The sequence below is a fragment of the Eleutherodactylus coqui genome, chromosome 5 (assembly GCF_035609145.1).
Source record: "Eleutherodactylus coqui strain aEleCoq1 chromosome 5, aEleCoq1.hap1, whole genome shotgun sequence".
Lineage (NCBI taxonomy): Eukaryota > Metazoa > Chordata > Amphibia > Anura > Eleutherodactylidae > Eleutherodactylus > Eleutherodactylus coqui.
The window spans coordinates 56,947,095-56,962,108 of record NC_089841.1 but is presented as its reverse complement, the minus strand read 5'-3'; the positions used below and the strand labels follow the sequence as shown (position 1 = coordinate 56,962,108).

Sequence of the window (15,014 nt, the reverse complement as noted above, 5' to 3'; positions counted from 1 at the left end):
CAGTGTGAGCAGGTCCTGTCATGGATGGCAGAAAGTGCATACAGCAATCGACCACCCAGAGTTCTGCGCCGTCCACTGCTGCAACTCTGGCTGCTGCTCCTCCTTCCTCCCAGCCTCCTCACTCCATTACAATGACATATTCTGAGGAGCAGGCAGACTCTCAGGAACTGTTCTCGGGCCCCTGCGCAGAATGGGCAGCAATGGTTCCTCTCCCACCGGAGGAGTTTGTCGTGACCGATGCCCAACCTTTGGAAAGTTCCCGGGGTCCGGGGGATGAGGCTGGGGACTTCCGGCAAGTGTCTCAAGAGCTTTCAGTGGGTGAGGAGGACGATGACGATGAGACGCAGTTGTCTATCAGTCAGGTAGTAGTAAGGGCAGTAAGTCCGAGGGAGGAGCGCACAGAGGATTCGGAGGAAGAGCAGCTGGACGATGAGGTGACTGACCCCACCTGGTTTGCTAAGCCTACTGAGGACAGGTCTTCAGAGGGGGAGGCAAGTGCAGCAGCAGGGCAGGTTGGAAGAGGCAGTGCGGTGGCCAGGGGTAGAGGCAGGGCCAGACCGAATAATCCACCCACTGTTTCCCAAAGCGCCCCTTCGCGCCATGCCACCCTGCAGAGGCCGAGGTGCTCAAAGGTCTGGCAGTTTTTCACTGAGCATGCAGACGACCGACGAACAGTGGTGTGCAACCTTTGTCGCGCCAAAATCAGCCGGGGAGCCACCACCACCAGGCTCACCACCACCAGCATGCGCAGGCATATGATGGCCAAGCACCCCACAAGGTGGGACGAAGGCTGTTCACCGCCTCCGGTTTGCACCACTGCCTCTCCCCCTGTGCCCCAACCTGCCACCGAGATCCAACCCCCCTCTCAGGACACAGGCACTACCGTCTCCTGGCCTGCACCCACACCTTCACCTCCGCTGTCCTCGGCCCCATCCACCAATGTCTGTCAGCGCACCGTCCAGCCGTCGCTAGCGCAAGTGTTTGAGCGCAAGCGCAAGTACGCCGCCACACACCCGCACGCTCAAGCGTTAAACGTGCACATAGCCAAATTTATCAGCCTGGAGGTGCTGCCGTATAGGGTTGTGGAAACGGAGGCTTTCAAACACATGATGGTGGCGGCGGCGGCCCCGCACTACTCAGTTCCCAGCCACTACTTTTCCCGATGTGCCGTCCCAGCCCTGCACGACCACGTCTCCCGCAACAACGCGGTTACTGCCAAGGTCCACTTAACAATGGACACATGGACAAGCACAGGCGGGCAGGGCCACTATTTCTCCCTGACGGCACATTGGGTGAATTTAGTGGAGGCTGGGACCGAGTCAGAGCCTGGGACCGCTCCCGTCCTGCCCACCCCCAGAATTGCGGGCCCCAGCTCGGTGCTGGTATCTGCGGCGGTGTATGCTTCCTCCACTAAACCACCCTCCTCCTCCTCCTCCAACGCAACCTCTGTCTCGCAATCAAGATGTGTCAGCAGCAGCACGTCGCCAGCAGTCGGTGTCGCGCGGCACGGCAGCACAGCGGTGGGCAAGCGTCAGCAGGCCGTGCTGAAACTACTCAGCTTAGGAGAGAAGAGGCACATGGCCCACAAACTGCTGCAGGGTCTGACAGAGCAGACCGGCCACTGGCTTGCGCCGCTGAGCCTCCAACCGGGCATGGTCGTGTGTGACAATGGCCGTAACCTGGTGGCGGCTCTGCAGCTCGGCAGCCTCACGCACGTGCCATGCCTGGCCCACGTCTTTAATTTGGTGGTTCAGCGCTTTCTGAAAAGCTACCCACGCTTGTCAGACCTGCTCGGAAAGGTGCGCCGGCTCTGCGCACATTTCCGCAAGTCCCACACGGACGCTGCCACCCTGCGCACCCTGCAACATTGGTTTCATCTGCCAGTGCACCGACTGCTGTGCGACATGCCCACACGGTGGAACTCTACGCTCCACATGTTGGCCAGGCTCTATGAGCAGCGTAGAGCTATAGTGGAATACCAACTCCAACATGGGTGGCACAGTGGGAGTCAGCCTCCTCAATTCTTTACAGAAGAGTGGGCCTGGTTGGCAGACATCTGCCAGGTCCTTGGAAACTTTGAGGAGTCTACCCAGATGGTGAGCGGCGATGCTGCAATCATTAGCGTCACCATTCCTCTGCTATGCCTCTTGAGAAGTTCCCTGCAAAGCATAAAGGCAGACGCTTTGCGCTCGGAAACGAAGGCGGGGGAAGACAGTATGTCGCTGGATAGTCAGAGCACCCTCCTGTCTATATCTCAGCGCGTTGAGGAGGAGGAGGAGCATGAGGAGGATGAGGAGGAGGGGGGAAGAGACAGCTTGGCCCACTGCTGAGGGTACCCATGCTGCTTGCCTGTCATCCTTTCAGCGTGTATGGCCTGAGGAGGAGGAGGATCCTGAAAGTGATCTTCCTAGTGAGGACAGCCATGTGTTGCGTACAGGTACCCTGGCACACATGGCTGACTTCCTGTTAGGATGCCTTTCTCGTGACCCTCGCGTTACACGCATTCTGGCCACTACGGATTACTGGGTGTACACACTGCTCGACCCACGGTATAAGGAGAACCTTTCCACTCTCATACCCGAAGAGGAAAGGGGTTCGAGAGTGATGCTATACCACAGGACCCTGGCGGACAAGCTGATGGTAAAATTCCCATCCGACAGCGCTAGTGGCAGAAGGCGCAGTTCCGAGGGCCAGGTAGCAGGGGAGGCGCGGAGATCAGGCAGCATGTACAGCACAGGCAGGGGAACACTCTCTAAGGCCTTTGACAGCTTTCTGGCTCCCTAGCAAGACTGTGTCACCGCTCCCCAGTCAAGGCTGAGTCGGCGGGAGCACTGTAAAAGGATGGTGAGGGAGTACGTAGCCGATCGCATGACCGTCCACCGTGACGCCTCTGCCCCCTACAACTACTGGGTGTCGAAGCTGGACACGTGGCCTGAACTCACGCTGTATGCCCTGGAGGTGCTTGCTTGTCCTGCGGCTAGCGTCTTGTCAGAGAGGGTGTTTAGTGTGGCTGGGGGAATCATCACAGATAAGCGTACCCGCCTGTCAACCGACAGTGCCGACAGGCTTACACTCATCAAGATGAACAAAGCCTGGATTTCCCCAGACTTCTCTTCTCCACCAGCGGACAGCAGCGATACCTAAACAATACGTAGGCTGCACCCGCGGATGGAAGCATCGTTCTCTATCACCATCAAAAACGGGGACCTTTTAGCTTCATCAATCTGTGTATAATATTCCTCCTCCTCCTCCTCCTCCTCCTCCTGAAACCTCACGTAATCACGCCGAATGGGCAATTTTTCTTAGGCCCACAAGGCTCAGTCATATAATTTTTGTAAACAATTTTTAGACGTTTCAATGCTCATTAAAGCGTTGAAACTTTCACCTCAACCAATTTTTATTTTAACTGGGCTGCCTCCAGGCCTAGTTACCAATTAAGCCACATTAACCAAAGCGATTAATGGGTTTCACCTGCCCTTTTGTTTGGGCATGGCCAATTTTTCTGACGTACATTAGTACTGTTGGTACACCAATTTTTTGGGGCCCTCGCCTACAGTGTAATCCAATTAATTTTTTGCCCACCTGCATTAAAGCTGACGTTACATCAGCTGTGCTGGGCACTGCAATGGGATATATGTATGTACCGCCGGTGGGTTCCAGGGAGCCACCCATGCTGTCGGTCCACACGGAGTTGTAACTGCATGTGTCCACTTCTAAAGAACCCCAGTCTGACTGGGGCATGCAGTGCGGGCCGAAGCCCACCTGCATTAAACATGACATTACCTCAGCTGTGCTGGGCAATGCAATGGGATTTAATTATGTACCGCCGGTGGCTTCCTGGGACCCTCCCATGCTGTCGGTCCACACGGACTTCACAATAGGGAGTTGTACCTGCCTGTCTCTACTTATAAAGAACCCCAGTCTGACTGGGGCATGCAGTGTGGGCCGAAGCCCACCTGCATTTAATCTGACGTTAGCTCTGCTGTCCAGGGCACTGCAATGGGATACATTTATGTACAGCCGGTGGGTTCCAGGAAGCCACCCATGCGGTCGGTCCACACGGAGTTGTAACTGCATATGTCCACTTCTAAAGAACCCCAGTCTGACTGGGTGTGGGCCGAAGCCCACCTGCATTAAACATGACATTACCTCAGCTGTGCTGGGCACTGCAATGGGATATATTTATGTACCGCCGTTGACTTCCTGGCACCCACCCATGCTGTCGGTCCACAGGGACTTCACAATAGGGAGTTGTACCTGCCTGTGTCTATGAATTAAAAACCCCGGTCAGGTTGGGGCATGCAGTGTGGGCCGAAGCCCACCTGCATTTAATCTGACGTTAGCTCTGCTGTCCAGGGCACTGCAGTGGGATACATTTATGTACAGCCGGTGGGTTCCACGGAGCCACCCATGCTGTGGGTGCACACGGAATTCCCATTGCGGAGTTGTACCTGCCTGTGACTATTTATTAAAAACCACGGTCTGACTGGGGCATGCAGACACCTTGACAGAATGAATAGTGTGTAGCATATAGGTTCCCCATTGCTATGCCCACGTGTGCAGCTCCTGATGGCGGTGGCACAGGATTATATTTCTCATTGCTTCTGTACAGCATTGTGGGCTATCGCCCCACCCCTTTTAAAGAGGGTCGCTGCCTAGCCGTGCCAACCCTCTGCAGTGTGTGCCTGCGGTTCCTCCTCATGGCAGACGCACTTATAAATAGACATGAGGGTGGTGTGGCATGAGGGCAGCTGAAGGCTGCGCAGGGACACTTTGGTGTGCGCTGTGGACACTGGGTCGTGCGGGGGGGGGGGGGGGGGGGTTGGGCAGCATGTAACCCAGGAGAAGTGGCAGCGGAGTGTCATGCAGGCAGTGATTGTGCTTTGTTGGAGGTAGTGTGGTGCTTAGCTAAGGTATGCATTGCTAATGAGGGCTTTTCAGAAGTAAAAATTGTTGGGAGGAGGGGGGGCACTCTTGCCGCTATTGTGGCTTAATAGTGGGACCTGGGAACTTGAGATGCAGCCCAACATGTAGCCCCTCGCCTGCCCTATCCGTTGCTGTGTCGTTCCCATCACTTTCTTGAATTGCCCAGATTTTCACAAATGGAAACCTTAGCGAGCATCGGCGATATACAAAAATGCTCGGGTCGCCCATTGACTTCAATGGGGTTCGTTATTCGACACGAACCCTCGAGCATCGCGAAAATTTCGTCCCGAGTAACGAGCACCCGAGCATTTTGGTGCTCGCTCATCTCTATTAGCTATCCCTCCTAGCTTTGTTGTCAGCAAATTTGATCAGTTTCCCCTCAATTCTCTCCTCTAGATCATTTATAAAAATGTAGAACAACACTGGGCCCCGGAGAGAGCCTTGTGGTACCCCACTTGACACATTCTTCCAATTGGTTGTGCAGCCATTTATGACCACTCTTTGAGTATGATCACTCAGCCAGTTGTGAATCCACCTAACAGTTGCCTGGTCAATCCCATACTTGGTCATTTTTTTTCAAAAAGGAGGGTATGAGATACTTTGTCAAACGCTTTACTAAAGTCAAGATATACTAAATCTACTGTATTTCCCTGATCAACCCAGTCAGTGTTTCTGTCATAAGAGGAAATTGGATTAGTCTGGCATGACTTGTTTGTTACAAACCCATGCTGGCTCTGTTTAATTACTGCATTCTCATACAAAGTACTTGCATATGTGCTGTTTAATAATTTGTTCAAAGATCTTTCCTGGTATAGAAGTCAGGCTCACAGGCCTGTAGTTTCTTGGGTCCACCTTCTGTTTTTGGAAGATAGGGACAACATTTGCCCTTTTCCAATCTTCTGTGAATTCTCCAGTTCTCTAGGAATTATGGCGAGTGGTTCAGCAATTACCTCTGCTGCTTCCTTTAGTATCCTAGGATGTAATTCATCTGGACCTTGGGACTTGAATTCATGTAAGTTAGCTAAGTGTTCCCTGACCATCTCTCTGCTTATAGATAGTCTGCATCCTTTTATTCCTTTAATAGTATAGAATGTAAGCTTGCTGGGAGATTGACATAATTCTACATTTCCCACATCCTGTAGTCGACATCACAGTAGAGTGGGGTCCCTATTTCCAACTTTTCTCTAGGGTTACGTGTTCTCTGTATATATAAATACACAAATCACACCAAACTTTATGCATAAAACATAGAGAATTTATTTGGCCTTTGACATACTGTGCATCTCTGCTCCTGATAAGACATTGGGAACATTATATACATTTGTATGTGGTGTGTATATTACAGCTCATTGTATACAGATGACATCTCATATCTATCCCTGCACACAATGACAGAGTTATATAGTAACATACAGTGTAATAAGAGATCTGCGCTACTCACTGTGTGCAAGAGGTGGGCATATGGCCACGATAATTAAAAATGGTTGCCCCTACTACAGGAAGCTACTTTTGTGCAATTCGAGTGGCTCCTCTTTTATTTTTTACCCAGATTTCAATGGAATTCCACTGACTCTGATGTTGTAGCACATGGTGACACTTGAATTTGAACCTTGCTACTTCCCTCCATGGTTGCCATATTCCGAACAAAGTGGAGCACCTGTACTGGCACAACTAGTGCAACATGTGCCATATTCCTCAACATGATGCATACTTACACTGGTGGAAATTGAAAGTGTTACACCCAGACAGAGTTGCAGAAAATTTATGAGAGTTGACTCAAAGTCTCTCCATATGAAAGTATTGAATAATTACAAATTTGATGAACTCCGCGTATTAGTATGCAAATTATGGCCCCTTTTGTTATGCAAAATGCTACATTATTTTAGAATAAGTCAAAGTGTGATATGTAAGAAGGCTTTTTTGTCCACATATGGTCCATGACCAAGTACACCAAATTCGAGTTCAAACTCCATACACGCAAATGTCTGACTATGAGAGAGGTCAGATAATGGACATGCTTTAAATGGAGGCATCATATTGTGAAATCTCCTGAAGGCACTGCCATAGTGCAATGTTAGTACAGAAAGCGGTTACTTAGTGGATACAGAAAGGCTCCAGTATTCACAGACCCGACATAGGTAGGTCTATGCAGGACAATGGCCATATGAAGAACACCAAATTGTGCAGATAGCAGTTACTGATACACGGGCGACTGCAGCACAGATCCGAGCAGTGGTTGGAGTCAGATTCACTCTACGAACAATTCTAAACCAATTGCTTGAAGCTGGGCTGCATCCTCGGACCCCCATGCAGTGCGTCCTGTTAACTCGATATCACAGCTAGCAACGACTAACCTGATGTACTGCTAGATGCAACTGGGCAGGTGAACGGAGAACAACTGTGGTTAGTGATCTCCTGGTTCTGTCTGGGGCAAAGTGATAACCATCTACATATCCATCGGCATTTTGGAGAAAGGGCCCACCCTGCTGTGATTTCAGAGTGCCACATGGGTCCAACCCCTAGAGTCCGGGTTTGGGGGGCAATCAGTTATAACAATAGGACAGAGTTGGTGGTTGTGGAAGGCACAACGACTGCCCACCACCATGTACACAGAGTGGTACAGCCTGTTGTCATACCCTTCGTGACCACCATCCAAAATAGTATCTTCCAATACTATAATGCCCGTCCACATACTGCAGCCATCACAAGACATACCCTGCAAGGTGTCACGACCATGGATTGGCGCCCAGATTTATCTCCAATAGAGCATGTCTGGGGCGCCATAAGTAGATGTATTATGTCACGTGGCCACCAACCACAAACTGTACAACTGACTGCACAAGTCATGGAGAGACCCCAACAAGATATCCGAACACTTATTGATTCGATGCCTTCAAGGACCCAAGAGTGTGTAGGTGCTCATGGTGGGCACACCTCTTACCGACACCCGTGCCCAACAGTAGGAAACTGTCCGATTCATTCCAATTTGCTACCATTTATTCTGAGTCCGTACATATCGGCCACGGTTCATGAAATTCCATAAACTCCTTCTGGGCGTATCACTTCCAATTTTCACCGAGCAAAGCCTTGATTCATTCTTGAAGAATGTGTTGCACCGAGTGTGACTGTGAAGCTCCACCCACTTTCTGCAACACTTGAGACTGTCCCACTGATAAACCCCTCCCAGTGAGTACAAGTAGACACCTTGTAATACAACATCATCTGGGCATACAATTATGAAAAGTTATTCTAAATCTTTATATAAAAGTAAAATCACATCATAAATATAATATACATTATTGGTAAGTGGAAAGAGCTGTGGATCAATTTTGGCTGATGGCACCAAAAATAGCGGAGTGTTTAACGCCATACAGGACAGCAGGTGATTGGTCAGTAGTATTTAAAGGGGAAACATCGTAGATATGTGCCAGACGATAACTTCAACACAGTGCATGAGACTGAACCAGCAACGATCTGCAGAAGGAATAGGCCGAATCAAAAGCTTTCAAACCTGTTCATCAGCAGAGGCCTTCAGTAATAGAAAACTATGTGGTGCCAAAGGGGTTTGGGCGGTTTACAGACTCTGTGATTTGATCTATTCATTCCTATGGTCACTAAATAGATTTTGGGTGGATTTCCTCTTTAAAGTCAATCTCCAGCCACAATTAAAAGCTCTTCCTAACAGGGTTGCCACTAGACCACCAGGGATGCTGACATTAAATGGGATGTTTTATCACTGACAACCCCTTTCATTATGTGGTACCTGAGGCAAAGAGTTGACCAACTTGTTCTGATCCCGGCACCCACAGCAAACAGCTGATTTTGCTGGGAATGCTGCTGGTATCTATAGGGAAAATGTAGTATTACAGGGTGTCCAGTCAGATGAATGGCCGTCCTGTAAAACAGGACAGCTCAAAGTCTGCCAGAACAGAAGCTGCACTTATTGTGGGAGACCCTGCTCTATGACGCTCAAATGTCCTAACAGGGCATATTAACAGGGGTTGTGTTCTTGGCACAATCCTTTTAATATCTTCTCTGCTCTAGACCACCAGGGATGCTGATAGTAAAACTTTTTGCTATATTAGAGAACCAGGACCACCTCTTTACACCACTAGACCGCCAGGAATGCTGGTATCAACCCATTTACCCCACACTAGACCACCAGGAATGCTGGTATCAACTTCTACTACACTAGACCACCAGGAATGCTGGTATTAACCTCCTTACCCTACAATACGCCGCCAGAAATGCTGGTATTAACCTCTCTACCCCACTAGACTGACAGCAATGCTGGTATTAACCTTTTTACCAGACTAGAATAGCAGAAATACCTAAAATAACCCTTTCTACCACAGATAACTGTGGACTTCTGCGTTTTATCCCTCTACTTCCATAAACCACCAAGGATTTTGGCATTGACCTTTTCAATACACTAAATCACCAAGGATGCCAGCTGGCATTGTTCCTTCAGTACCCAGACCAGTTGGCATTAACCCTTTAACCACTTTGGACTACTAAGGATATTGGTATTGTCTCTTTCACTACCCTATACTCCCAGGGAAATTTTAAATAATTCACTCAGTCGCCTCCTTTTTATATGTCCTATATTTGTTGGCAGTAAAGGTGGCAACCCTGCTTTCCAACTGCTACAACGGAGCTCCAGTAGCCGCCTACCACTGAGGATCATGCTTGGAGTAGGGCTACAGGAGGTGCAGTTATGGCGCCTCGCTCACTAAAAACAAGGAATGTCAAAGGGAGGCAGCTAGTGATCCAGTCATCCACTAAAGACTAAGCTTTCCATTTCTATTTAGAGTTTGACAAAAAAAGGCTGATAATTCCAGTGATCCCAATATGTTCACAATGAATGGCATCTCATGATAGAGAATAGCGGTCATCGCGTTGGTCTGAGGGTCACTGTTTTACTGACCGCCAGCGGTGGGAGGTCTACCATCTATGGCTGCCTATTGACAGTGCTATATTTAATAGACAGTAGGTCCAGTGCTACTCTGTCTAATACAGAGATGACGGCTTCACACATATCTTATTGTACAGATGTAGCAGAGATGAATTTGCCATGTAAAGTGTATTTCCAGATATGTGCAGATATCTGTGCGTAAACCTGAAAGTACTGGTCGGGGTGACTAATTCACCATTTTAATCAAAAAGCATTCTCATTTTCTATCAGAACCGTGACATTGATACTGGCCCTGACTTGGGGGGATTGTGATGGCTGTGGGGTGTACAGTACATGGAGGGCGGTGGGGGTGCGATGGCTGGGGGTATATAGTACATGGGGGGGGGGGGGGTGCGATGGCTGGGGGGTATATAGTACATGGGGGCTGTGATGCTTGTGGGGTGTATAGTACATGAGGGGTGCAATGGCTGGCGATATATATAGTACATTGTGGGCTGTGATGGCTGTGGGTATATAGTACATGGTGAGCTGTGATGGCAGTGGGGCATACAGTACATGGGGGGTGGGTGCGATGGCTAGGGGTATACAGTATATGGGAGGCTGTGATTGCTGTGAGGTGTATAGTACATGGGGTGCGGTGATGGCTGGGGGTATATAGTACATGGGGGCTGTGATGCTCGTGGGGTGTACAGTTCTTGGGGGGCCGTGATGGCTAAGGGGTGTACTGTACATGGGGGGTGCGATGGCTGGAGGTATATAGTACATGGGGGGGCTGTGATGGCTGTGGGGTGTACAGTTCATGGGGGGCTGTGATGGCTGTGGGGTGTACAGTACGTGGGGGTTGCGATGGCTTTGGGTATATAGTTTATGGGAGGGCTGTGATGGCTGTGGGGTGTACAGTTCATAGGAGGGGCTGTGATGGCTGTGGGGTGCTCAGTTCATAGGAGGGGCTGTGATGGCTGTGGGGTGCTCAGTTCATAGGAGGGGCTGTGATGGCTGGGGGTATATAGTACATGTGTGGGCTGTGATTGCTGTGGGGTGTACAGTACATGGGGGGGCTGTGATGTGTACAGTATATGGGGAAGCTGTGATGGCTGTGGGTATATAGTACATGGTGAGCTGTGATAGCAGTGGGGCATACAGTACATGGGGGGTGGGTGCGATGGCTAGGGGTATACAGTATATGGGAGGCTGTGATTGCTGTGAGGTGTATAGTACATGGGGTGCGGTGATGGCTGGGGGTATATAGTACATGGGGTCTGTGATGCTCGTGGGGTGTACAGTTCTTGGGGGGCTGTGATGGCTAAGGGATGTACTGTACATGGGGGGTGCGATGGCTGGAGGTATATAGTACATGGGGGGTCTGTGATGGCTGTGGGGTGTACAGTTCATGGGGGGCTGTGATGGCTGTGGGGTGTACAGTACGTGGGGGTTGCGATGGCTTTGGGTATATAGTTTATGGGAGGGCTGTGATGGCTGTGGGGTGTACAGTTCGCAGGGGGGGCTGTGATGGCTGTGGGGTGCTCAGTTCATAGGAGGGGCTGTGATGGCTGGGGGTATATAGTACATGTGTGGGCTGTGATTGCTGTGGGGTGTACAGTACATGGGGGGGCTGTGATGTGTACAGTATATGGGGAAGCTGTGATGGCTGTGGGGTGTACAGTACATGGGGGGCTGTGATGTGTACAGTATATGGGGAAGCTGTAATGGCTGTGGGGTGTACAGTACATGGGGGGCTGTGATGGCTGTAGGGTGTACAGTACATGGGGGGCTGTGATGGCTGTCGGGTGTAAAGTACATGGTCGGTCTGTGATGGCTTTGGGGTGTACAGTACACGGGGTGGCTGTGAAGTGTACAGTACATGGGGGGCTGTGATGGCTGTGGGGTGTACAGTACATGGGGGGCTGTGATGGCTGTGGGGTGTACAGTACATGGGGGGCTGTGATGGCTGTGGGGTGTACAGTACATGGGGGGCTGTGAGGTGTACAGTACATGGGGGGCTGTGATGGCTGTGGGGTGTACAGTGCATGGGGGGCTGTGATGGCTGTGGGGTGTACAGTACATGGGGGGCTGTGATGGCTGTGGGGTGTACAGTACATGGGGGGCTGTGATGGCTGTGGGGTGTACAGTTCATGGCGGGGGGTGTGATGTCTGGGGGTATACAGTATATGGGAAAATGTGATGCCTGGAAGTGCACAATACATCGGGGCGCTGTGATGGTTGGGGGTGGATAGTATGTGACACCATGTGGATGTCTAACAGACTGTGTATAGTACATGAGGGCTGTGATGACTGGGGGTATATAGGACATGATGGGCTATGATAGTTGGGGGTGCACAATATTTAGAGGCTGTAATTACAGGGAGAAGTGTACTGTATATGGTGTCCTCTGGTAACAGGGTCTGTACAATACATGGGGGGTATATAGTACATATTAAACTGTGATGATTCAGGGCATATAGTATATGGATAGGCTATAGTGACTGTAGGGAGTGGAACCCTACGCTAACCCCATTCTTCTATAGAAATAATGTGCATATGCAGTAATTCCTTAATGCAACCCGCTGGTCCTGGACAAACAAAGATGGCTACTCTACCTGATAGACTACCGCTACATATTAATGCACAGTGTGTAAGTTCACTACATGCCCTCTGATTGGCCAGCACTGCTCATGGTGCAGAACCACAGAGTCGCTTTAATATATATCATCAGAACTGTCCCCTACTCCTGTTCATGCAATTCCCTTATGTTAATACAGCGTCTGGCTCCTCCTTTAGGCTGGGTTTACATTGCCTGAGTCCATCATAAGCGGCGAACAATTAAGAAAACTGAAGTGCCAGATCCGATACATGAGAGGCTAGAACGGTGCAGATGTTCCCCATAGAATATACTTGGGCTTCTTGGGTTTCCAGCATGCTGCCTGGCATTTTCTCAAACTAAAAAGCAGAGCTATTGCGCTATTTTGCCAGTATTTTATGCTGGATCTGCGCCTGGCCTTCGATGCAGATGTGAACAAAGCCTTAGCTTGTTTAGCAGGAGAAAAAAAAATCAAGATTAAAATCAAGAAAAGTTTGAAAAACAAAATCAAGATTTTCATTTTAGGTCATATCATCCACCCATACCCGGCAATAAGTGTTCAACTTCCCTGCAGCACCCCCACAGGAGAAATGAAGCATTACACAGCGTCCATTAATAGTAATGATTTGTCTCTGTAACACAGAATAGACCTCCAAAGTGAGAGACACTCTTTGTAACCCCTCTTCACTCGAGGAATGTAAATTCTGAATAGAGGACCTCCCTCTATTAATTCCGAATTCCTTAAAAGGATATACAAAATGTGTTTTCTAAACTGGACATGCAGTTTTGTGTCAAACCACCGATAACATTGTGATATCACAACCGATAAGCTCATCTCTGCTACATCTGCTTTAAATCTGGTACATCATTTACAGAAAACTCTAGGTAATTATTAAATTCTAGCTTCAGACCCCAGAAATCCTGTCCGGCATCCGATAAATAGTATTTTCATGTTACAGCCGAACACCAAAACTCTGACACGTGCCGAGTGGTACAAAAAGCCTGCGAGACGCCCACTTCTAGTCTCGGATTCTTCCAGTAAAACATGACGCCGACGCTGGAGGTTCCTTATAAAACAATAGCTTCCATCACCCAGGAGAATGGCGGCACGATGTAAACGTTTTCTACCATTTTTAAAGGATTTTCTTTCTTTAGACAAAAAATTTTCCTTGCAAAACTTGAAAAGAAAAGAAAATCTGTTTCTGCAAGAATTCTCTTCCTCAGGATGTGGCGTCTTGGTCCTCGGATTTTATATATTTATATATCTATTTTTTTTTTTTGCCTGGATTATAATTTTGATAGAAAAAAAAAATAAATTGTCTTTTCAAACTTTGTTGAGGAAGTTGAGTTTTAGGGATTCGGGTATATGAACAGTGTCCAAGGTGATTAATGATGGGTTAAAGGGGAATAAGACCGGGAACATGTACTTGGAGTCTAGCAGCAGCTGTGGAGGGTCCTTACGGTCTTGTAATTGGGCCTGATAAAAAAAAAATATATAGATTATTGATATATATATATATATATATATATTAAAAAAAAACAAATAAAATTATTAACCCCTTTATGACCGCAATACACCTTTTTTTTTACTGACCTCACTAATGGGCTTTAAACCTGCACATCTTTTGAAGACGGTGGCTTGGCTGACTACTGACAGCCAGGCTCGTGCTCTAACAGCCAGAAATGGAGAAACATCAGATCCTGGCAGTTTAACCCGTTACATGCCACAATCAATAGCAACTGCAGCATGTAAGCACATGGCAGTGGATTGGGGGGGATCTTTCTATCATCCATCAGCACCCTAAAGAGCGATCACAAGGTACCAATGGATTCCCATGCCAGTCGGAATCCTGACAAAGACCTCCATGTCTGCCATGAAACAACTGAGCCTATTAGGCCCCGCCTCCAGCAAAGTTTAGTAGGCTGCTGTCAGAGGCTTAGTAGCATGCACTACATAAGTAATGGTGTGGACTATCCTAGTGATTGAATGATCCCATCTTTTAGTCCCCTTATGAGACAACCCCTGTAAATTTAATTAAAAGCAACCCTCCGCCTTCAGGACAAAATTCTGTCCCAGGACTGGAGAGGGTGGTGGATAGATTACCTACAGTTATTGTTCTCTGCTGGTCCTCTAATCTGCCAGTTCTGGGTCCTGTTTTTGGTCGTCCAAGATGGCCGATGTAATCTTCAGACTACTTAATCCTCACATTAATTGGTAGTGTTAGACTGTTATGGCACTATACCTGTTCTCTGATTGACTAAAGCTGCTTCAGTACTGGCCAATCAGAAAGCAGTGCATAGTGTGCATTAGGTAGCTGGAAAACTGTGAAGGCCACCATCGACGTCCGAAAACGAGACCCAAAAGCAGCGGATCAGAGGGACAGCAGAGTAGTTCAACAGCAGGTAATATACCCCCTCCAGTCCTGGGACAAAATTAATTCCTCACAAAACTAAGGCCATATTTGTAGGAAACAGAAAGGCCCTCTAAGAATCAAATAGTGGCACTGGTGGCATCTGCAACTGGTACAACACGGAATACTGCATATGTCAATGAGCGTGCATATCCCCTCTGGAAGACCTAGCTCTATTCTCTTC

The 15,014-nt window shown here is 48.8% G+C and overlaps 1 protein-coding gene across 2 annotated transcripts in view; it reads right to left on the bottom strand.

The window, feature by feature from the left end:
* Window positions 1-6,159: 6,159 nt before the first annotated feature.
* MYO5B (myosin VB) overlaps window positions 6,160-15,014 on the bottom strand; it is a 232,136-nt gene continuing 223,281 nt past the window's right edge. Inside the window, exons 39-40 of one of the 2 annotated variants that reach the window (XR_010792791.1) lie at window positions 8,730-13,896; window positions 6,160-8,689 (exon numbers count right to left, since the gene is read on the bottom strand). Coding sequence is in view for 1 of the 2 variants with exons in the window: in XM_066602561.1 (XP_066458658.1) it covers window positions 13,744-13,896 (153 nt within the window). In the remaining variant the exon portion in view is untranslated. Of the gene's footprint in view, window positions 13,897-15,014 lie in introns of both variants that reach the window. The other variant, XM_066602561.1, reaches the window with a different exon arrangement.